The 22,837-nt window shown below is 33.7% G+C and overlaps 4 protein-coding genes across 5 annotated transcripts; 2 read left to right on the forward strand and 2 right to left on the reverse strand.

Annotated features, from left to right (window-relative positions):
- Window positions 1-499: 499 nt before the first annotated feature.
- Window positions 500-3,249, reverse strand: LOC105251941 (protein phosphatase PTC7 homolog). Its single transcript, XM_011259073.3, has 5 exons — window positions 2,647-3,249; window positions 1,550-1,729; window positions 1,229-1,427; window positions 851-1,107; window positions 500-554 (listed from the first exon to the last, which is right to left on the reverse strand). Exons 1-5 carry the CDS (start codon window positions 2,897-2,899, stop codon window positions 505-507), a joined length of 939 nt encoding a protein of 312 aa, XP_011257375.1. The 5' UTR covers window positions 2,900-3,249; the 3' UTR covers window positions 500-504.
- A 583-nt stretch (window positions 3,250-3,832) lies between these two features.
- LOC105251935 (GTP-binding protein 128up) lies at window positions 3,833-6,117 on the forward strand. The gene is made up of 8 exons (XM_011259058.3): window positions 3,833-4,030; window positions 4,114-4,279; window positions 4,557-4,687; window positions 4,877-5,116; window positions 5,216-5,384; window positions 5,481-5,610; window positions 5,709-5,831; window positions 5,911-6,117. The coding sequence occupies exons 1-8, from the start codon at window positions 3,989-3,991 to the stop codon at window positions 6,011-6,013; spliced, it is 1,104 nt and encodes a 367-aa protein (XP_011257360.1). The 5' UTR covers window positions 3,833-3,988; the 3' UTR covers window positions 6,014-6,117.
- Window positions 6,118-6,565: 448 nt separating this feature from the next.
- LOC105251925 (centrosomal protein of 131 kDa) lies at window positions 6,566-9,558 on the reverse strand. Its single transcript, XM_025412206.1, has 10 exons — window positions 9,337-9,558; window positions 9,102-9,195; window positions 8,899-8,965; window positions 8,365-8,806; window positions 7,909-8,126; window positions 7,661-7,820; window positions 7,332-7,588; window positions 7,081-7,252; window positions 6,818-6,981; window positions 6,566-6,704 (listed from the first exon to the last, which is right to left on the reverse strand). The coding sequence occupies exons 1-10, from the start codon at window positions 9,556-9,558 to the stop codon at window positions 6,566-6,568; spliced, it is 1,935 nt and encodes a 644-aa protein (XP_025267991.1).
- A 570-nt stretch (window positions 9,559-10,128) lies between these two features.
- On the forward strand, window positions 10,129-20,632 carry LOC105251915. 2 transcript variants are annotated; one of them, XM_011259027.3, is made up of 5 exons: window positions 10,129-11,265; window positions 16,645-16,741; window positions 17,563-17,736; window positions 18,503-18,867; window positions 19,422-20,632. In XM_011259027.3, exons 1-5 carry the CDS (start codon window positions 11,254-11,256, stop codon window positions 20,274-20,276), a joined length of 1,503 nt encoding a protein of 500 aa, XP_011257329.1. In that variant the 5' UTR covers window positions 10,129-11,253; the 3' UTR covers window positions 20,277-20,632. The 2 variants fall into 2 exon arrangements, with proteins under 2 accessions (XP_011257329.1, XP_011257338.1); XM_011259036.3 differs by lacking the exons at window positions 10,129-11,265; window positions 16,645-16,741 and adding an exon at window positions 18,068-18,252 and having other exon boundaries at window positions 17,610-17,736.
- The last annotated feature ends 2,205 nt before the right edge of the window (window positions 20,633-22,837 follow it).

The following is a 22,837-nucleotide window of genomic DNA, read 5'->3' on the forward strand; positions in this document are numbered from 1 at the left end:
CTTGTTAAAATGCATTTGTATTAACTCTTTCAGTATCTCATTAAATATACAAAGTTCATAAGATGTTTTCTCACCAATCTTGATTTGTTTAATTCTTAAACATTTTTTTTGCAATAGTTTATGAAAAAAAAGTGACAAATTTATTGTAAATAAATATACACATAAGAGTACTGAAAGGGTGAATCGACAAATGCATCCATAATCGCCAAAGAGTACGTTATTCATTATTAAAGAGTTGTAAAGAAATGAATAATAATGAATAGAGAATAAGAAATGATTTTATAAAATCATTTATTTCGATTTAAATAATAAATGATTAGGATTATATATACAAATATATACATACATACATACACATACATACATATATATATGTATGTATGTACATATATATGTGTGTAGGATTAATATAATGATGTATAACTAAATACATATACGCAATGACATGGACTATAATACAATGATCATCAGGGCTCTATTGTACACTTGTTGCTTATTGTTTTATCATATCGCCACCGTTGCTAAAAGCACCGTAATATCGTCCGGTTTACCACCTAAAAATTGTGAAATCTATTTTTGCACACTTTTTCTATCATCAAGCATTCTTAATTTAAACGTTGCATTTATTAATTTATTCACATTAGTAGATCGAAATTCTAATATAATCAATAAAATAAAAAAGAAACTGCAATTAAGATTCAAAATTCTTACAAGAAAAAGGGAATAAAATATTGCAACATATTAAAAATTTAATTTTTTAGGATGTTCTTATAAAGCAATTTCTTTGTTTATATCAAAGCTGCTTGAAACGAGATATATAAAATAATTAATAAAATTTTCTCTTACATACCTATTGCATCAATCCCATTTTCTCGAGCACTTTGAGCAAACGGAGACATGAAGGCGTCGTCAAAAGCCAAACGACGCGCCATCCATGCTATCGTGTTAGCGACGCATTGTATTTTTGTCGGATCCCTCTCGCCTTCGATTTTCTGCATCTCGGTGACTAACAACTGATCAGGCACATTGTCGAATACCCCGTCGGTTGCTAAGAGAATCACGTCGCCATCCTCGACACCGAAACTCGAAGTGTCAGCAGATTCTGGACTAAAAAAAAGAAGAAAAGATTATTATTTATAACTTCTTTATGGTAATCATGATATCATATAAATCTTATTGCATGCGGTTAAATATGTAGCTAATATATAACAGATAAAAAATGATGTACCTATCGCGAAGTACCATATTAGAGTGTCCTGGAGGTGGAAGTGACAATTGGAAGGGAGTGTTGAAATAATGTTGTTGCTCCGAAGAGCGATGCACCACTTCTCCCCTTCGCACGACTACAAAGCCGCTATCTCCTATATTAGCTGCATAAATGCTGCTTGTCTCTTTATTGAGAACTATAACACATGCTGTGCTGCTACCTAAAAAAGATATTATCAATCTGAAATTAATCTCGAAGAAATATTATATATTGTAAATCAATACTAGTTATATATTGTCATAAATCAATTTTGACATTTTTTAAATTTATTTGTTTGCTTACCTAATATTGGTTGTTTATTTTCTAATAATTCGTAATAACTACGTGCTAATAAGCCGGCTGGTTCTGTAGGTCTGAATTTACCCATAGAGACTAGCCTCTCACAAGTTCTCATCAAGAAATTCGAAAACTCTCCTGGATCAATTCCATAGTGTCGCCATCCTCCAACACCATCAGCTACACCTGGAAAATTATAATTTAAACTAATTAGCACCATACTAATTAGCAAATGTATGTAATATTATCTTTAACACTTTATGTAATATTATCTATATAATGCTAGTCAAAAAATTTTATATTTTCATAATAAAACAATTGAAAGAAGAGAGAATATAACCATCTATAATTACATGAATAATATAAGTAACATTAATATAAATAATTACATGAAACAAAAAAAAGAGAATATGACTTTAATTTAAAATTTATTTTAAAAAATATAATTTAAATTTTGTTTTACATTGAACTCTAAATTTTACTTTTTTTAACTGCTTTTTGTACTTTTTTGTATTTTTTCTCTTTGTTTCCAAAATTGTCTCTTCTTTCTCTTTTTCCAAAGAAAGCTATATGTTATACTTATTTTTTTTTTACTATAGTAAACAGATCTGTTTGATTTTTCTGATGAATATATTTAGAATTTAAATTTAAAAGCCTGTGAATAATTTAGCAATTTAAAAATTGTGCATTGTCTCCAATAGTGACTCATTTCTTGTTGCATCAATACCAAAGTAAAAGTCTATTTTTTTAGATAAATTATATTTAATTTTTTGCAATCAAAATGAAGCAATATAATCAAGATGAGGGAAAGTAGGAAGAAGAAGAGAACATTTATACAAAAGTATAGAAGCTAGCTGAGAAAAATAGACTAGGAAGATCCTTTCAGCAGCGTTGCATTTTTTGTATTTGAAATAAGTACACCAGATTCAAAGGAGAAAAGAGAGAAAACGTCAAGATAATTAAGCATCAGGATAAATGTCAAAAGAAAATATAATGATAAACGTCAAAGGAAAATATAATAAGACATGAAAAGAAAAGACAAACTTTTACTGCGAGTCAGAGAGGATGTAATCGCCAGAAAAGTCACGTTTCTCTTGCCTCACCTATAACTTCGGCCGTCCTGAATTTGGCGGTGAACCAGGCGTCGTCGCCGAATTGACCCTTGCGTATTCGACTTCGGACAAGTTCCTTCGGGAAGCCGCACACGGCGGAGATGAGCGAGGCTTCGCGGCGCCTGCTGCTGCTCGCGACGACCGCGTTCGGTTGCTGATCGGAGCTGCACGAGGTGCTGTAGCTCGCGATGCCGTTCCAGAGTGCACGCGACAGCAGCCGTCCGGTCCAATAGATGGATTGCATCGCGTGAAATGATACTGATCGAGTGTCGCGCTTACCAGCATGCGACCGGGGAGATTGATATTACAACGCGCATTCTTCTTTCTTTTTTCCTCGTCTCCTTTTCCTCAATCGCTTCGCAATTGATGATTCTCACAGCCGTCTCAGCGCCATCCTCTCTCTTTATTTCGCGTTTTATATGCTCTATTCAGTCTCGTAGGAATCGTAAAATAGGAAACTAGCGTGATCCTCACGCTTATCGTAACTTATCGTTCATACACCACACTAAAATCATTCGCTTACATGGGGTGCACGAAAGGGTTGGCGTTGACGATCGACTTGGTGCGCGGTCACGTGGCGCGCTGGCGTCGAGACCGATTAGACTTTGACTTCAGGTTCGTTTTATACGGGTGGAATTTATGAATGAAATCATATGAAAATTTATTCAAACGATTTTGTACATGCTTATTCAGATTTGTATAAAAATTAGTAAAAATGCATTTAATAAATAAATTTCTCTATAAGTATGTGTTCCTTATACATTTATGTAATTTGAAATCTTAAAATTTTTTAATAAAACAATTTTAAATATAATATTATATAAATTCAATAAAAAAAATTTTTTTAAGTTTTCTAAAACTCTGAGAAATAACTTCAGATACTGTCATTCAGCATCTGATTCCATTGATTTATCGTATATCAATGGAAGCTTCCAAGAATCATACATAGAAACAATGTCACATGATTAGTTGTTAAATGGAAAAAGGAATAGAGATAAAAGGAATAAAGATTTCTTTAATCTGATTGGTCAAATGCTTCAAAGCATTTTTAGTGTTTTCCTGATCGCAGCCAATTACGTGATATTGTGTCTAGTGTCTTCTTAGTGTTCCAATTTTACCTACTCGGTTTCTCATCTAGAGATTTCAGAAATTTCATATGATCTATGGCTGTGTTGGCAGAATTAACATATGCATGTGTGCACGTGTAACGTGCCCGGTCGCTTTATTATTTCGATGATTTTGTGATTCTACTAATAATGTGACAGGTTCCCTTAGCTGGATGATTTGTTTTTAAGCTTGAAGCTATTTTCCACGATTCTTTGCAGATTCAAAAATGAGCACGATTCTGGAAAAAATTGCCTCCATCGAGGCCGAGGTAACCTTCTATTTTGAAAATCACAACGAATTTTTCGCAATCTATCTATATGTTATCTCATTCACAATAATTTTCTCTTTCAGATGGCCCGTACCCAGAAGAACAAGGCGACTTCTGGGCACTTGGGTCTGCTGAAAGCGAAGCTAGCCAAGCTCAGACGCGAACTAATTACTCCAAAGGGTGGCGGTGGAGGTGGCGAACAGGGTTTCGAGGTTGCCAAGACCGGTGATGCTCGTATTGGTTTTGTCGGTGAGTTTCTCGTAATTGCGTCGATATTTTATAATCCGTATAATAATTGCATTATAAAACGTAATGTCAGTCTGGCAGTCTGTACTATAATATATCAATTTTTGACAGTCTTTTTATTCATATTCCATATAATTTACATCTTGGAGAAGTATAAACATTTATAAATTACATATGACAATATTTTACATTTCATCTTATATGATTTCCTTATATGATTTCATCCTATATGATTTTATAAAGATTTATAAAGATTCATATAAGGATTAAATTTTTATAGGCTTTCCATCTGTTGGAAAATCCACACTATTGAGTACACTAGCTGGTGTCTATTCTGAGGTAGCTGAATATGAATTTACAACACTTACAACTGTTCCTGGTTGTATAAAATATAAAGGAGCAAAAATACAGGTAATTCAAAATCTAGCCTGAATTATTGTCAAGGAATATTTGGTTTTATGTTCTGTATGAATTTTTATAAATATTTTTGGGATTAACATATTTGTTATTTTGTATATTTCTTACTTAGAATTAAGAGTTAGAATCATTTGTATACAGAAATAAAATCAAGTTAAGATTGTAACAGAATGCATCTTGCAGCTGTTAGATCTTCCAGGTATTATAGAAGGTGCAAAGGATGGTAAAGGACGTGGACGACAAGTCATTGCTGTAGCACGAACATGCAGCTTAATCTTCATTGTTTTGGATGTCCTCAAACCACTTGGGCATAAACGATTAATTGAGCATGAATTGGAAGGTTTTGGTTTGCGATTGAACAAACAACCACCAAATATAACTTTTAAGAAGAAGGACAAAGGTGGTATCAATCTACAAACCATGGTAAGAAAATAAAAGTTGAGAGAATAATCGATTAATATAAATAAAATATATAGGGCAAAAAATACTATAAGATATATAATACTATTGTGTTTGGTTCAGTGTCCACAATCCGAACTCGATTATGATACAGTGAGAATGATTTTGTCAGAATACAAAATCAGCAACGCAGATATTACATTAAGGTACGATGCTACCTCTGACGATCTGATCGACGTTATAGAAGGGAATCGTGTTTATGTTCCTTGCATTTATCTCTTAAATAAAATAGGTAATTTCAATAACTATGATAACTATGTGATAACTATGTGATCTATATCGTTCATATAAAAAAAAATGATATTTATGAATGGGAATTTTTGAACAGATCAAATAAGTATAGAAGAATTGGATGTTATTTATAAAATTCCACATTGTGTACCAATCTCAGCCCATCACAAATGGAACTTTGATGATTTGCTAGAGAAGATGTGGGATTATTTGCAACTCGTTAGAATGTAAGTTTATTTAATTTTATAACTTAATTTATATATAACTATTATATAATTTATGTAAGTTTATTAACGTTTAAGATTAATTTGAATTTTTATAACAGTTATACCAAACCTAAAGGACAACTCCCTGACTATAATGCACCTGTAGTATTAAATACTGAAAGGCGAACAGTTGAAGACTTTTGTAATAAACTACACAGATCGATTGCAAAAGAATTTAAATAGTATGTATATAATTTTTTGTATTTTTAGCTTTTGTATAAATTTTTTCATAGATATTGTAACTAATTCGTCATATTGCAGTGCTTTGGTATGGGGCTCATCAGTGAAACACCAACCACAAAAAGTGGGGAAGGATCATCTTCTTTGTGACGAAGATGTTGTGCAAATTGTAAAAAAAGTGTGATTTTTTCTTATATGATCATTTTTTAGCGCAAATAAAAACATTACCGATGAGATTAATGATCAGATTTGTAAAAAGATTACATTTTAATAAATTATATATATATGATTGTATGTTATATATATGTGCACATATAATATGTTTAAATTACTGTCACATTTGATAAATAGAATATGCACAAATGCATTGATGAAAGTATGTTTAATTTTTACATTATAAATTTTATATGTGAAATTATGTATAAATAATTTTGATTTTATATATTTGTCTGTTACTTAATCTTTTCTTCTATAATCTATATATAATGTAAAGTATAAATCTATTTTTATATAATTACATTTACACATATATTATTAATTCGTTTGATGATTTTTTTTTATACTTATCTAATATTGTATTTTATATAGCATATAATTTTTTTCATGTTTACGGAAAAACATACACAATTTGCATTTTACAGTGAAAGCTATTTTTGTTGTGTATAGATATATAGTAAAAATATTAATTCATCTTACAAATAACGTATATATGCACACATTTTTACATAAATAAAATTTATAAAGTTTTTAAAATATATTCTTTTCTCTGCTGATCTAACAATTTTTCCAAGTGTTCACACCTTGAGTTAGTATCATGGAGTTTTTTGTTGAGATTTTTTATAGTTAAAGCTTTTTGAGTAATTATCAATTTTATCCTGAAACAAAAAAATATTTTAATGAATGTGCTATATATTAGAGTGTACTAATTTTTAAACGACGCATATGTTTAATTTTTTTAATATTTTACTGTTGAATATTAAATTTTAACCTGCTCTGCAATTGTGCCATAAATTGATCTCTATTAGCATTATTCTGAATTATTTCTTGATAGAGCGATGCAATCTTGTCTTCCAATTCTCTTTTTTCTGTTTCAATTTCTTGCTTTGCTAACTCTTTTGCATTATCTTTTTCTGTGGTCAATTTCACGATTGTCTATAAATTACAAATAAAGAAATTAAAGAAATTATAGTTATATGATCACAATTTATATGTTTATGTTTTAAAATGTGTTTACATTTATAAAAAATTTACCTCATTCATATCATTTAAATTGGACATGCATTCCTTCAATCTATTTTCTGTTTTCTCAAATTGGATTTCTGTACACTTAAATCTTTCTTCTAATAATAATAATTTATTTTTATGAATGCTTTCGCTTTTAGTTGCAGATTGCAATTTCGTATCGTAATCTTCTTTCATTAATCTAAAAATTATTTTGGCACAAAATTCTTATAATTATGTATGTGTATTTTCATATACAAAAGTTATATCATTAAACTTACTCCAATTTATTATCGAAACTTTGCTGCAACTTAGCTCGCATCTCACGAGATTCTTTTTCCAATCTAGCTATAGCGATTTCTATCTGCTTGTCTCTTTCCTTTTGACAATCACTACGAATTGCAGTCTCTGCCTTGATCAAATTTGCGCTTTGTTGTTTTTTATAATTATCTGCCCATGCGAGCCATTTATTCCTCAGGGATTCCTCCAAATTTCTCTTAGCAATTTCTTGTTGCTCTTTCAATCTTTCTGTTTCTTTCTGCAAAGAAAAGTCTACCATACAATTTGCGTCTTGTCAATAATAAGAGAATAATTTTATTCTAAAACAAACCTGAAAATGCAACTGCGTTTGTTGTATCATCACGCTTGTTTCCTGGTCGCGTTTCTTTTGCTCTGCAATAAGTATAGACTTTTCTCTTTCGAAATGCTCCGTAAATGTTTTTTGTTGGGCCTGATAGTGTGCTTCTTGCTCTTCCAGTTTTTCCTTATATCTAATTAAATGCAAAATTTTGTTATAATTTATATAATACTTAATTAAAAATATATTAAAATAAATTCATGCATGAATTAATGTCTCGCCTTGTCGTTAGTATATCTTTTTCCTTGGCCAACATTTTCTCATGATTGTCTGTTAATTCGATTCGCAATTGCTCTAATTGTTGATTTGATCTACGCATCGCACGCAATTCTGTGTCTTGTAATTCTTTTATATGCGCGCGTCTCAATTCCTGTATTTCTCGTTGATGTTGTTCCATCATGTTATGCAGCTCTGGTTCTAATCCTTTCACTGTCATTTCCTGTGATATTAATAATTTCTGTTATTTATCACAAACTGTGTAATTATTATGTTATGCACAACATTTTTATCATTATTATAATTCAAAGATATAAGCTATTTAATATCGTTCCTCTTTCACAAAGGAATTGAGATTCTTCTACAATAAATTATTATTTTCAATTATCATTTTATAGAAAAGCTAAAACAAGTTCTTGAATTAGATTTGTTAATAATAATCAATGTAAATTAATGACAACCTTAATTTTTGAAGTTTTCATCTCCAACCATCGCTCGCGCCGGATTTTTTCGGACGCAACTATATTTTCTTTCGCACGTTGCAGCTCAACGGCGTGTCTTTCGCTAATTACTTTCAAATCTCGCTGAATTTTCTGTTCTGTATTTTTTATCTGTTGTGCCAGAGAGTCACATTTTTGCGCGAGATCCGTCTTTTCGGCGATCAGCTGTTCGATAAACTTCTGATGACGTTTCACGATGATCCTGTACTTATTCTCCAGCTCTTTTATCTTGGTAGCGTTGCACCGTTTTTGTGTCATCATTTTGTCGCATGCTGCTTTCCGTTCGGATTTTAATTGATTTTTCAAACATTCTATTGTCGCGTTCTTTTCCTCGATTTGCAATCTCGCGGTTTCTAAATCATCCTGCTGACAGTCGAAAATCCGGCTGTTTTGTATGTCATTTCTGCCGAAAGAAACAACATTTTTTATATATGCAAAATTCTTTTCCCGTATATAATATATCTATGCCAGTCAATTAATTATTAATATTGTCACCTAGGATTTTGACACGACGAGATTATAGTTGTTGCATTTTCCTTAATGACGTTATTCGCTTGCACATCTATAATATTGTTGAAAAATTGTTTATTATAACGAGATAAATAAAATTTTAAAATGCGAATTTAAATACAATTAGAAAGGAAGAAAAAGAAAGAAAAACATTTAATCTTCTAATACCAACTTCTAACTTTTAATACCATTTTCAATATTTTCTAGGAAAGACATTATGTCTTCGTAAGTCGTTGCAACTGAATCACATTTATTTGCGGTGACATCTTTTTCCGGTTCAATCTGGGCTTGATCATATTTGATTTACAACATTAATAAAATTGTTACATTTAGTATAATAATAATGTAATGCAATTATATGAAATATAAGTCAATCTTTATTTTAAAAATTAACGAATTGTGACAAATAAAACTTTTGCTTACATGTTCCAGATACTTGTGTAATGCTGGCTCTAGATTGACATCGTGTTTTATGTCAGCAGCCAATAAATCAATTCGATTGTATTCCGTAATTTCAATACTGCTATCTTTTTCCAGTTGGTTTATCATGTTGCACAATTGTTCGAACGAGTTAGGCGGCTCGATCAAATTCTGATTGAAATCATGTTTCTTTTCGCAAAAATTCTTCTCTTCTACGTTTGACATATCTACTTTTATAGAAAAAAAAAACACGTGTGTTGTTGAAGCTAAGCTAGTCGACAAACTTTCGTACATGCATTGAGGGGCGCAAGGCGCAGACGCTTCTATTTATTGGCGATCGCTATGGCAATGCACGTGTTACAAAGAGGGGTGGTGATACAGTCGGAAAAGCACTTTACAGTGCATGTGCATAAGTTAATTAAATTGTAACGAAGGAAACACCTTTTTTATAATTATCCTTTTCTATTTGGTCAAAATATATTATTTATATTATTTATGATATTCACATAGCAAGAGAATCTTTTTGCATTATTCTCTTCAAAGGGCGCAATTTTAAATGAAGAATTTGTCTTTTTGTTTTTTAATGTACATTCTGAAATATATATAATTGTAGTTTGCACATTTTCAGGAATCTTCTCATATAGGACTCAGCTTTTTGAACATACACGATGGGATTGTCTATTTTCCATCTGCTACCTTTTATTTCAGCTCTCGGTCAAAAGAAAAATCTTGTTCTTCGGGTAATCCTGAGAAAAAATTCTAATAACAGCATTGTCCACAAAACTGCATTGATTTTACCCTCCGAGACATCTTCTCTCAAGATCACCCTCGTTGCACCCTCCCGGCGGATGGACGCGAGGATGGCATTTCCCACATAGTAGTCGTGGATGCTGGCTGTCGGTGGCGCTCGCGGGGCGAGGTTTCCTAGGGGTTTCGGGCGGCGGCGGGGTTGGCGAAGCGGGTGACTGGGACGCACGGGGAGAAGATACGTGCAGAGCGGCCCTTCCGACCCCTCGCGGCGGTACGTACTGTAGGAGAATCGATCCTAAAACTAGGAGTCGCCGCAGTAACCGCTGGGAGGAAGCTAGTGTTACAATTCGCGACGAGGGCCCCCGTCGTATGCGCCAGTGAAATCTTAAACGTACGGTCGGTTAATCGCACGGTCGTCGGGGCCAGGTACGTCCACGTCGACGAACGGACGTACGAACGTACGTACGTCGCCGCAACCCCTGCTCGTCACGCGCTCCTCCGTTCCGCTCGCCCTCTCTCTCACTCTCTCTCTCTCTCCCTCTTTCTCCTCCGTTTCTCCTGGCGGCACGGCAGCACAGGGGTGGCCGGCCGGGGGTGGCTGTGCTTTAATCGCGGGGGATATAACGGCGAGTGTTGTGCGCTCCTCGCTCTCGTCTACCTCGCATACGTGCGTGCGAGCGAGCGGGACGGAGCGAGGCGCGGCGCCGCGGGTTCAACAAAGACAGCGACAGCGTCTCGGTGAGAAGCAGCTGCGTGAGGAAGGAAAGACAGCACGATCATCGACAGCCAGTGAAGCCAGCCAGCCGTCAGTAGATACAGTCCGTTGCTGTTCGATCAGTGGGTCCAGCCAGAGTGCAGCCAGCCAGACACGGTGTCGCAGCGCGTTTTGTCCTCGCGCTCGAGAGACAGAGGAGGAAGAGAAAGACGGAAAGAGAAAGAGAGGCAGAGACGGTGCAAGGGAGAGAGAGAGAGAAAGAGAGAGAGAGAGACACCTTGCGAGGGTGTACGCGCGAGCAGGTTGGGCGGACAGCAGCGCGACCAGAGAGCAGCATCCACCGATATATAATGCGACGTACAGCCTTCTTCTTCCTCGCCTTGGTGGTCGTTCCTTCGGAATAAAACCGCGCGCTTGCTGCTGGGACGGTTCCTTACCTGCAGGGCTATGACGTAATGGCAAGAGAGGTATGTATGTTCTTCCGGTAGCTCCTTCTCTCCTTTCTCGCGCGCATGCAGCATCCACCCCGCGGATCCATTCCCGCAGCCGGGAGGAAATTCTCGTGGAAATTCCTGCCTATTTAAATTGCGAACAAAGGAACCTGTCGTCGTGGAAATCTTCTTTTAGCGGAGAGGACGCCTCTCGGTGACCTATTTTCACGTGACCTCGTGACACCCGACGGTCGGTCCTCGGCTTGCACCCCCCTAGAGTGCATCACCCTCTTGGCAAGGCCGAACAGCCGAAGGGACGAGCCCTTTGGCCCCTTCTTTCTTTCTCGATAAGTTCGCGTTTCTTCACGAAAAGATTGATATTCGCGCGAATGCTCTAGTTTCTCGCTCGCTAAATTTTTCAGCCTTGTTTCATTCTCTTGAGTTATTTTACGATTGCTTTTTCAGACATCTCGTTCTATTTCTTTATCTGTTTAGAATCTCAGAAATAATGCTTTTAAGAATGAGTTCGCATTTTTTTATTGTTTCGCATATGTATTTCAAATCCAATCAGAAATCTCTTCTCGCTAGATTTTATCAGTTGAAAATTCTTCTGTAACATTTTCCGATAATTCCTGAGATTCCTAATCCCTTCGCATCTAGCACCCATTGTGATGGACACACTTTTTCTTCATTTGTAATATGGAAGCACATAGTTGTAGAGATACTCGCTGCTGTTGTCCTAGTTTATGAACATGTTCTGAGTTATGATTCGAGTCGTTTATCACCATCCGCGACTTCCAAGGGGAATAATAAATAGGGAAAAAATATATTCGAATGTACTTCTTGATAAATACAGAATTATCTTTTATATTTTCCTTATTTATATGATCATCCTCTTTCATTCAAAAAAAATACTTTATTAGGATTCATTCCGTCTCTTTATTAATTAAACACAATTTTTTTCATAGGATATTCAAATTCTCCTTGTAAGATATTTTTTTTATTAATTTAATTAATAATTATTTAATGGTGATTCTCAATTATCTATCTAGTATTAATGAATACTTATTTTTGCATATTTTTCAAAAATTTTTGTAATTTTTATATATATTCTTATTTCTTCTAGTTTATAATATTGCTTGTAATTTTTCATGTCTCTCTCAAATGACTAGAATGCGTCTTGCATTTCGTCCTTATCATTTGTTGCCAATATTTCTCTTCCATTAGTGAAACTTTCAACGATGTTTTTAGCATTAGTGGTATTCTTCTCGTTGTTCCTCTCATTCTTTTTTGTTTTATTCGTGTGTAAATCATGTTTTTGATATTTTTTGCACTCGCAAAATTTCATTTCATCGTTTTATTCCTAGAAACTCCTTTATCGCTCTACGCGTTCACAGAATCCTTGCGTCCGTTTTGTCCACTGGTAAGGAACTTTTTTTGTTCACGCTTTTCCCGCTCATATAGACTCGTCCTCATTGCTTTTCGTCTTCTTACAATCCATCTCACTATTCACTCGTAAATTTTGCTTCACTGATTTGCAGGATCGTAGAATCCTATCGTATCATCTTGTATCAGTTGGATTGCTCGAATCTTCTTTTAAAGAAAATCAGGACACAAATTTTTAATTCGATACGCTTTTTCAAATATTCTCTCTCAGTCTATTTATTATGTTAAAAATTATACAGAGCAGAGCAGAGTCGCGAGAATGTTACTCTTTCATTGCTGGAATGCTTTTCTCGTTCGTAGAACGTTCTTTACCTCATTGTATGTTCGTTCGTCGCTACTTTGCATGCTCACAAAATTCTTCTCGTCGTTTTGCACGTTCACAGACTCTTTCATGCAAAATCCTTATCATCGTTTGTCACGTTTTACGGAATTCCTATATACCTTTTTGTTTCATTGTAGAAGCTTCTTCGCACATTTGCGGTCTCGTGTTAGATCCTTTGGAATATTTAAAAAAGACTTTCGGATTTGCAGTGTTTGGCTATATTATAATTTTTAAAATAAACAAATTCGGATAGAACAAAAAACTAAGTAAACTACATATAAGAGCAAATCTTTAAACCCTTAATTAAATTAATTTAATAAAAATTAAGAAAAAACAGTTTTTTGAGATGGTAAAGCCCAACAGATTTCTTAAAGAATATACCTGAGTTCATGAATTTTAGTAAAAAAAATTATTTTTGTAGATTATCTGTGTATTTAATTTTTCATGCATAAATAAATCAAAGGACAAATATGTAAAAAAGGAAAGAAAAAATTCAAAAAATTTAAAAAATTTTTAAAAGATATTTAACATATATTGAATATATATTTAAAAACGTTTCAGTATATAGGCACATTGAAGAAACATTGTCATAAAATGAAGAATTTCGTTAAATATTTGTGTAGCGTTATTTTCTTATTGATTACTTGGAATTCCATGACTTTAGAACCCTTCGAGTGTGATGAGTTTCAGTAAATCAAAAATTCGCAGAGGAATCGTCAGCAACGGCAGCGGTTCTCGACGATACTTCGTTAAGGGATACACCTGGGTACATCCACGTTGCACAGCCCGCTGCAGCTGCAGGCGGTTCCCTATTTGCTCGTTAGCACGTTGCGATGTTGTTTACTAAGTTCCATCCATGGCGACTTTGCGAATGCGAAGAGAGGGACTTATATTGCTCAAATAAACATTCCAATTTTAGATCTTTGAATTTTTCAATCTCTGAATTTCTGAATTCTTAAAGATGTTGACCGCTCTCTTTGAGATACCTGATTCGAAATTCCAGATTGATTGTATCTTCTTGTGTGTTATAATTTTTTTGTATTTTTATATGTAATATTATTTAGATTATTATATATACATTTATATATCCTGTAACTCTCTCTCTCTCTCTCTCTCTCTCTCTCTCGGTTAAGTTTTGAAATTTTAAATTAATTATATCGTAATTTAATTATATCGTTGTATACGTAAAAGAATGAGTTTTTGAAACGTCGTCTCAGTTTAAAACTTTGAATATGTCAATTTTGAAAATTAATTTGGAGAACAATATGATAACAAAATTTAGAGAATAATAACGTAATAAACTTATCATAAAATAAAAACAAATAATTGAATAGAATTCCTCTTTTCGGTTAATTTGAATATACGTATCTTGTGACATATATACTTAGTAATAATAAATGCTTAACAAATGTAATAATCATACATTGATATAGATGATGAATGACCGGCATATTATTCGACCACTGTACAGAATAAATAAGCGATATTACGAGTTAAGACCGGTTGAACCAGGTCAGTGCTTTCGAGCATAAACTGCGCACGCGTCCTGTACACTCTTAGCGCCACCCCGATGAAGACTAGGGACAACCCCAAACATAATGCACCCCTTCGGCTCGCATTATTCCGAGATCGCTAGCGACGTCGTCGGGATGCAATTTCGCCGATCGAACAGTGCAAAGTGTATCTACAGTGCAAAGTATGATAAAGTGTATGAAACGAGTCCAGCAAATATTCGCGAATGAATCATGTAAAATAAACATAATCCTAAAATAAATTAATAAAATAATTTTCTTTCGATAAACATCGTAAAGCTCTTGAGTGGAAAGTTTATAGAAAAATTCGTGTAAATTATTATAGTAAGTGTCTTACTTTTATTTATTTTTGTATGCTTTTAATACAGATATATTTATAATAATACAGATATATTTATATAATACAGATAAACACTATCTCATTTATGATTTGATATATATAATAAATTGATGATATAATAAATTTTATACTATTTTATGTATTATATAGATAAATGTAACATAAATAGAAGAGAATTTTGAATACTCATGGAGGGAAAAAGAAAAGAAAGGAAAGAAAAAATTTGTGGATATTTAGAATCTAAATAGTCTCAGAATTTACAAGAAAAGATATATCTTCAGATTTTTAAATGTAAATAATTTAGGATAAAATTAAAATTTTTAAGTCTTCCGTACTATGTTACCTTAAAGTGCAATAGTTTTGGGATACTTTGCATACATCTAAATGTTAATTTTCATTTTTTTCTATATAGTTTTTATTTCATATTATATTTTTATCTCTTCTTCATATCAATTATCAATATGTTAGTCGCATGTTAATAGACCTAGGGTAATTTTTTCTTTCTCCCCTTTTTTTTGTTTATTATTAATATGTTAATCGCATGTTAATGGATTTAGGATAATTTTATTTGATCCTGTACATTTTGTATAATTAATAACATGTATTAATTTTTATCTAAATTTATTATATAAAATTATAAAATTTGTATAAATAATAAATATAAGCTGAGCAATATTTTCTTTAATGCTTATTGTGATATTATGTTAAAAATTAAAAAATTTAGCAATCATCAAATAAAATATTTTAAATTTGATTTATAACTTCTTTCTTAAAAAAACGATAAATATAAGCAAGTTAAACTACTAAAAATATTGCCGTTTTCAATTTTGTGACATTTTTGATAGACCAAAATGTCGTGTTAATTTCATTCACGACAGAGTGAAAGTTTTATATGAAAGATTTTATTTATCAGCCGTTCTACATGGTTACTATGTGTACAAAGCTTGCTGGAAAATTATTTACCCCACTTAACATCTGGGCGACAAGCGTTTCCCGGGGTCACCTCTTCAGGCCTTCACATGGCTTTTCTTGCTGCAAATTATTTTTAATTTATGTGTGAGTTATTGCTTATTTGTAAAGTCTGTTAATTTGCTACGAGATGCATGATAAATCTATTATAATCTATAATATAGTTATCTAAATTTCGGGAACTTTTGTATAGGTTTTAAATACTCTTCCAAAATATAAGATTCGCACAGGGTTGTATTCTATGAAAACATACGTGCGAATAAGTAGTAAATTGTAACTTAAAAAATGCCGATATAAATCTGCTATTTTACCCTTTTTCTAATGTTCAATATCTTTATTTTTACAAAGCGTTTTAACTCGCATGAACTTCCGGAGAACATTTAAGGTCAATAATAAATCGCAAATGTCAACCATTTTTAACTTTACCGTGCGTTAAAGTCCAGTACACACTGTATTTTTTCACTATATTAAAATTAATCGATGCCAGATATCACATGCCCTTTCCACCAGAATAAAATCATAGAACCTTTTTCACCATAAAACTTTTGTCTTCCTTTTTTTTTGACATTTAATTTTTACTTAGCAATCTTTGATATTTAATTTACAATTCTATTTACATCTAATATTCTATAAATTTCTAATCTATATTTTTTTTAAAGAATTATATTTAGAATTATAATTTAGTATTTATAGTATAATTTATTTTTTTTTATTATATTTAATACATATATTTTAATAGCTGTCAATAATATTTAAAAGAATAATATTTAAAAGAAAGTTAATTGTATCTTATTTAATTTTTGCAGGAGTTACGGACCAAGAGACCTTTTAAGATATGGGACAGCTGGCGTAACGTAAGAAAAGGACTGGTCGTTAGCAATTTCGAAGAATTGATTGTCCGGGGTAAAGAGAATATGTTAAGATCTAAAAGATTAGCCATTAAATTTAATATTAAACAATTAAATACGCACTTTAGTAATATAACTTTGATATTATAGTTGGTTTTTCGTGTTATCATTGAAGCATTTTTCTTTAACAAATTTTGTTTCCAAAATATCGTATTTATCAGAACAAACACTTTTTAAATAGTAATTTCTTATCCATCTATTATTTCGTAATATTACAAATTAGCAGCATAAGGCACTGTATATAAATCTTTTCTTTTTTACAATACTTACAAGAGGTTATAAGAGGTATCATTTTTCTTTTATACAGAACATTTTCTCAGAAGAAAATAAATTTAAAAAAGATTTCAAGATCACATATGAAGGAATCAGATATCAGATTCATTTTTTATGAAAAATCAATACGCGTCTCGTCGAGGATAATTTCTGCCGAGCATCATCTTTTCGAGATACATTTTTTACGTGTCCGGTGGCGAAGAAATATTTCCGGTCGGAAATATTTCCGCGCGGCGTATCGCAGCGCGGAATTGCATTATCTGCAAAGTTCCTTTGAAAATGTCGCTCCCGCAACACACATTTCTCGCAACATTTCTCAGAGACAAAGCGCCGTTCGTTCGTTCGAGGACACACCACTATTATTTGCAACTACGCCATTCACATGATTACACAAGCGACACGTGGCATACGCACACTAATGTAGGCACAAATACGTGATACACATGTATATGCATATACCAATACACGCTGATGTTAAAGCGTTATCGCTTGTAATGTTAAACGTCATTTGACATTCAATCCTCGGCCAATCCTTGATTTCAGGTAAGGAAAAACTGGGCGTGCCACAAAACGAGAATGTCTCGCTAGTTTTGGAATCGGACGGCACGCAAGTCGAGGACGGCGAGTACTTCAAGACATTAGGCAACAACACGATCTTGCTCCTGCTGCGGCATGGTGAACGCTGGTGCCCCACTGGCGTCGACATCATTCGCGCTGGTAGGTGAAAAGGCCCGTTGCATCCATCGATCTTAGGGGAAATCAGCAGCTTGGTTGAGAGATTTAAGGTTGAAGCAACACGGACGACAGAAAATTCGAAACAATCTCTGAAGAAAACGATTAATGTAAAGGATCTAAAAGATTACGAGAGATATCAGGAAGTCACGGTGTCTTTTTAAACGTATATTATTTGAAAAATTAAATTTTCATTGAATTATTTTCCAAATAAAAATTGGTTTCTTACATAGACCTTTAAATGATCAACCAAGTAGCTCTTCTTCTACTATCAAATGTCTCGATTTTCTGGATTTTTGAACCCTCGAATATATAGCTGCTTTAGAATCATACGCGCTGCTATGTAAAGGGGATATTACAACGATCAACTTTGGTTGATGGAAATCGGCAACTTGGTTGAGGAAACTAACTTCGAGGCAACTGATAAAATTGATCAAACTGAATTACACGTGGATCAAACTGAATCTTTACACACACACAAGCCTTTAAACGATCAACCAAGTAGGTTTTTTTCTATTCTTAAGCTCTCTTTAGATGTTTTGAATTCTTTTACAATCTTCTTTATACCCAAAGCCTTTATTTAGACTTTTAAATCTGTAAATTCTTTAGCTCCCTTAAGATCTGTGGATCTCGCACTTTTGCGATGGATCATCAGCACTGATTGTCACGTCTTGCAGCACCAAACACCACCCGTATCTTTGTCTTCGCATCCGGCAATAATTTACAATTCGTTCTCTTTTTGTATTCTCAGCAATTTCGGCGATCCCGAAAATAGTCTGCGAGACGATCCACGCGCTGGAGTTGCACGATGAGACGCCATCGTGGAAAATCATGGACAATAAAGGCCGAGTCACAGTGGTGCTACACTGGGACCAGCGTTCGTCGTCGTCGTCGCAGGTACAGCAGCAGCAATCCAAGGCAGGCCAGGATGCCCAAACCTCCAAGTACTCGCCGACTAAGAAAGTCGACCTGAGCGGTGCTCAACGACCATCCTTGGTGATCCAGACCAGCTTGGACAAACTCGGCTATGATGGCAAGGCGACGCATTTGCCCGGCGAGATCGGTCCGACGCGGTATACCAGCCCGCGAATCACTGTGATAAATCATGACGATATGGTATTAAAACTATGCTTTTATTACTAACTATGCTTTTATTAGTTCAAGCGTTCTCCCTTTTCAGATTTTAGCTCAACAATTTTTACTAGTTTGTAATTTCCTGAAACTGTTGTGTCATCTGTAATTTAAGGGATTAATGGTGCGACAGTGATTTAATTCATTTTCTTAAGATTCCGAGAAAACTATTTGCCGGATATTATTAAGAAAATAAAACTATTGCACACACACATTGAATTTTTCAATGCCAACTAGATTGAATGCTTCATCTGATAATGAATGATTCATTTTTTAAATTATAATCTTACGACAATTTCAATTTTTTAAATTTTATCGATAAACCGTCGTATATCATCTCTAATTAAAGAAGTCGATACAATATTCACTAATTTTCTAAGTTAATTTCGTTCAAGTTTTTAAAACAATGGGCTAGATATATCACATCGTTGCGTCATTGCATCGTTTTAAATTTTTCGATTTTAATTACATTACTTCTCTCTTTTTATTTGACACGAATTAAACAATCATTATTGAATTAATTTTCATTTCGATAACAGCAACCAACACAGCCGCACATGCCGGGCCGCCTAGTGAAACAGGGCACGAATTCGTTTGACAGCACGACCATCCACATTCACACGCCAGAGTGCTCCAATCACATTCATCAGCCGGTCGCGCGAAACGGTAGTCCGGTGAACGGCGCTGACGGCGGCGCCGTTGGCGAGTGCGACTTCCACTGCTGCGCCCTGCACGAGGAAGGTCGCAGAATCGCTGTGCATAAATCGGTGGCGACGTCGCCGATCCAGGACGCGCAGCATGCACAGTATCAACATCCGCATCATCCGCATCAACAGCAACAACAGCAGACGCAGACGCAGACACCATCGCCGCAGCCGCCATCCTCCCTGTCGGATGGCACTAAGCGACCCGGCCTCAGCAAAGGTCACGTTCGCTTTCGTGACACCGCCGACGAGGAGTCGACCTCGCGTCTAATCGGCGCCACCAGTTTCCATCTGCATCATAATCATCATCATCATCAAGAGCATGATAGCTCCGAGTCTGAGACGGAGAACACGATAATGGAAGACGAGATCGTGACCTCGGAGAAATTTCTTCTTTTGATCGATCAATTAACGGTTGATCAGAAACATCATCTTAGTATCAAGGACATCGGCATTATACTAGAACGACTTAGCTCCAAGATCCTCGACGTTGAGCGATTGGATCGCGAAAGCGAAAGCGAAGAGTGCTACAATTGGACGATCAAGGCGATCATCCGAGGCGATGTTCTGCGGGAGCTCGGAGTGATTTATAACGGGAACTACTACGCGATTTCGGAGCATCCCGGCTACAAGGAGGAGTCCGAGGAGAATAACGAGGATAATGAGGAGGAAGAGGAGGATAGACTTTAATATGATGCTGTTTTACTAGATAGATAGATAGATAGATTATACACCTATTCCTGGTTATTATTAACTTAGGACATGTTGTAAACGGAAATAAGGATGGGGAACATTATGTGGTCTCATTCTTAGATTCGAGGATTTTCCAACTTTTTTGTGATTTTTTTTTCGAAAGTCATAATATTTTTTGGAATCTTCTTAAAATTTTCACAATCTGTCAAGAATTTCCCAAGAGCTTCCTACCCTTGAGTCTTCCTATGATTGCCAAATATGCTTTTAAGATCAAGAAACGAGATAGCGTTGTCTTGTGCCAAATACATTTATAAATGTTCTACAGAATTAGCATAGAATTTCGCAATTCTTGAATAATATATAACTATGTAGAAATCATCTAAGATTTGGTGAATTAAGAATTCTTCAAATCTAGCTTTCTAAGATTTTTTAAGATGATCTTAAACGTTTTTTTAAGATTTTAAGATTTTCTTTTTTCAAAATTCTCAAAAAATTTCATTTAGAAATTTCCTATATCTTGTAGAATTTTAGGATTATTTCCTTAAGATTCTGTACGTTTAGAATTTATAATATTAATCTCATTAATTTTTTAGAAGTCTTTCAAAATTTTTTAGTTTTAAAATTATCTAAAAAATATTGTTATGATTTTTAAAGTATAAGAGATACTAATTCTTTTAAATTTCAATAGCTTATTTGTGTGGATAAATTTGAAGTTTAATTTTGAATGCGCCGTAAATCTCACGATATTAGAAATGTTACAAAGCATCTTTGTAGACTCTTAAACATCATAATCTTAAATGCCTTAGATTTCAGATATCTAAAATCGCACAGATTTCAGAGTCAAACATTTTAGATGTCTTAGATCGCAGATATAAATTCTAGATTTTGTAGATCTTAGATTTTTCGAGTCGCAATCTTGATATGAATTTAAAATTTTTTAAATCTTGACATATTTTTGATTTTTTAAGCCTGTATGCTGTAAATTATTCCTTAAATTATTACACAATTTCTTACAAATTTTCTTATTTCCTTATAAGTCTGGTTATAAAGAGAAATTATAGGAGAAGAATAGAAAAGATGAATGATAAATTTCAATTTAATGTTACATTTTGCTGAATAGATAGATAATAATTAAATTCTGTGCAATTATTATATAGTTTCTTTTTTCACTTACTTGTACGGATGTATGAATATAAGTATTAGCGAATTTAAAAAATTAAATATAGATCAATTTTCTAAAGTTTTTACAAATATGAGTAAAGTTGTACTAAACTGTATTGTTGTGTCAAATCGTATCAATTATCCATTATTTACAATGAATTTGTGAGCAGCCTAAGAATTTTCAGTTTTTTTGGTATTTATGAAATCCTCGAATCGAAGATAAGGTTCACGAAAAAGCGAAAAGTGCGCGAATCGCATTTGCGTTGCGGGGAAAATCTAATTCTAAGATCGAAAGATGACAGAGGGTAGATCGACGAAAAGCGCCGCTTTTCCCTTCCGGAGATGTTTCGTAATAAAAAAGAGCAGAAGAGAAAACAAAACGGAAGGGAAAGAAAAGAGCGCATCATATTGGAATCATGTAATATGATACAACTTTATTAAAAACCTAGTTCTAAAGACGGTTGTTGAGAAATATGTACTTATTAAAACTAGCATGTATACTTGTAGGAAACATTTTTGGGATTACGGACGCCGATTCCGTAACCGTCCACAACACTGCCCTATCTAAAGTGGAGAGACAAAGTAGGAGAGAGTGAGAAATAGAGAAAGAAGGAGAGAGGAAAGAGAATGAACTAAAAGATGTGAATATATATACAATGTAACTATTCGAGACTTAACTAAACTCAATGACATAATTCTTTTTCTTCGCTCGTGATGCGCCGTTAATTAATCTCTTATTGCAAGATTCAAATGTAATCTTTGTAAACCTTTTCACAATCTTGATTAATTTAATTTTATCTCGATATTCTAAAATATATATATAATATATATAAAATATATATAATTTAGATTTATGAAAAGTTTTAAAGCAAATAGTTTTTTGAATTTCAGTGTAGCTAAATATTAAATTCTTGAAGTTTTTTAATTGTTGATTACACAATTTCTAGATTATAATTATAATTATTTCTAGATTATAATTATTTTCGAATTTTTTTAACTTTCTTAAGCGATATATTTAAAAATTTAGCTTGCCAAAAATATGAGTGCATTTAAGAATTTATAACTCGTAAATAATTAACATAGTAAATGGATTTTTGAATATTATATCTTTTTTTCAAATAAAATTTTGAGACATATCTTGCAATAAAAGATTAATCTACACTTTTAATAGGCGATGATGATCAAGAATGTGAAAATCTCGCGAAGATGCAAGATTGATCATTGACGTCAGGAACGATCGATGATCTCGAACAGCGGATAGATAACACGTGGCGAACACATATATCGATCCATCAGATCGCCACATGTCAGAATGCTCACTATCGATATTAAATATGGATAAATGTAATCGCGTGGCTGCCTTTTATTCATCGAACATCGCGAACGATTCACTGCGC

This window comes from Camponotus floridanus, unplaced genomic scaffold, assembly GCF_003227725.1.
Source record: "Camponotus floridanus strain SB8 unplaced genomic scaffold, Cflo_v7.5 scaffold49, whole genome shotgun sequence".
Taxonomy (NCBI): Eukaryota; Metazoa; Arthropoda; class Insecta; order Hymenoptera; family Formicidae; genus Camponotus; species Camponotus floridanus.

What these genes read in the sequence shown, in the direction of transcription:
- LOC105251935 (XM_011259058.3), top strand. Translation starts at nt 3,989, where the DNA reads ATGAGCACGATTCTGGAAAAAATTGCCTCCATCGAGGCCGAG. An exon ending in TGCTCGTATTGGTTTTGTCG is followed by an intron (nt 4,280 to 4,556) that starts GTGAGTTTCTCG and finishes AAATTTTTATAG; the next exon opens with GCTTTCCATCTGTTGGAAAA. An exon ending in ATTGCAAAAGAATTTAAATA is followed by an intron (nt 5,832 to 5,910) that starts GTATGTATATAA and finishes GTCATATTGCAG; the next exon opens with TGCTTTGGTATGGGGCTCAT.
- LOC105251925 (XM_025412206.1), bottom strand. Translation starts at nt 9,558, where the DNA reads ATGTCAAACGTAGAAGAGAAGAATTTTTGCGAAAAGAAACATGATTTC. An exon ending in TGAAAACTTCAAAAATTAAG is followed by an intron (nt 8,127 to 8,364) that starts GTTGTCATTAAT and finishes TTAATATCACAG; the next exon opens with GAAATGACAGTGAAAGGATT. An exon ending in ATTTAAATGATATGAATGAG is followed by an intron (nt 6,982 to 7,080) that starts GTAAATTTTTTA and finishes TGTAATTTATAG; the next exon opens with ACAATCGTGAAATTGACCAC.
- LOC105251941 (XM_011259073.3), bottom strand. Translation starts at nt 2,899, where the DNA reads ATGCAATCCATCTATTGGACCGGACGGCTGCTGTCGCGTGCACTCTGG. An exon ending in AAATAAACAACCAATATTAG is followed by an intron (nt 1,428 to 1,549) that starts GTAAGCAAACAA and finishes TATCTTTTTTAG; the next exon opens with GTAGCAGCACAGCATGTGTT. An exon ending in AATATGGTACTTCGCGATAG is followed by an intron (nt 1,108 to 1,228) that starts GTACATCATTTT and finishes TCTTTTTTTTAG; the next exon opens with TCCAGAATCTGCTGACACTT.
- LOC105251915 (XM_011259027.3), top strand. An exon ending in CGAAGAATTGATTGTCCGGG is followed by an intron (nt 16,742 to 17,562) that starts GTAAAGAGAATA and finishes CCTTGATTTCAG; the next exon opens with GTAAGGAAAAACTGGGCGTG. An exon ending in TGATAAATCATGACGATATG is followed by an intron (nt 18,868 to 19,421) that starts GTATTAAAACTA and finishes TTTCGATAACAG; the next exon opens with CAACCAACACAGCCGCACAT.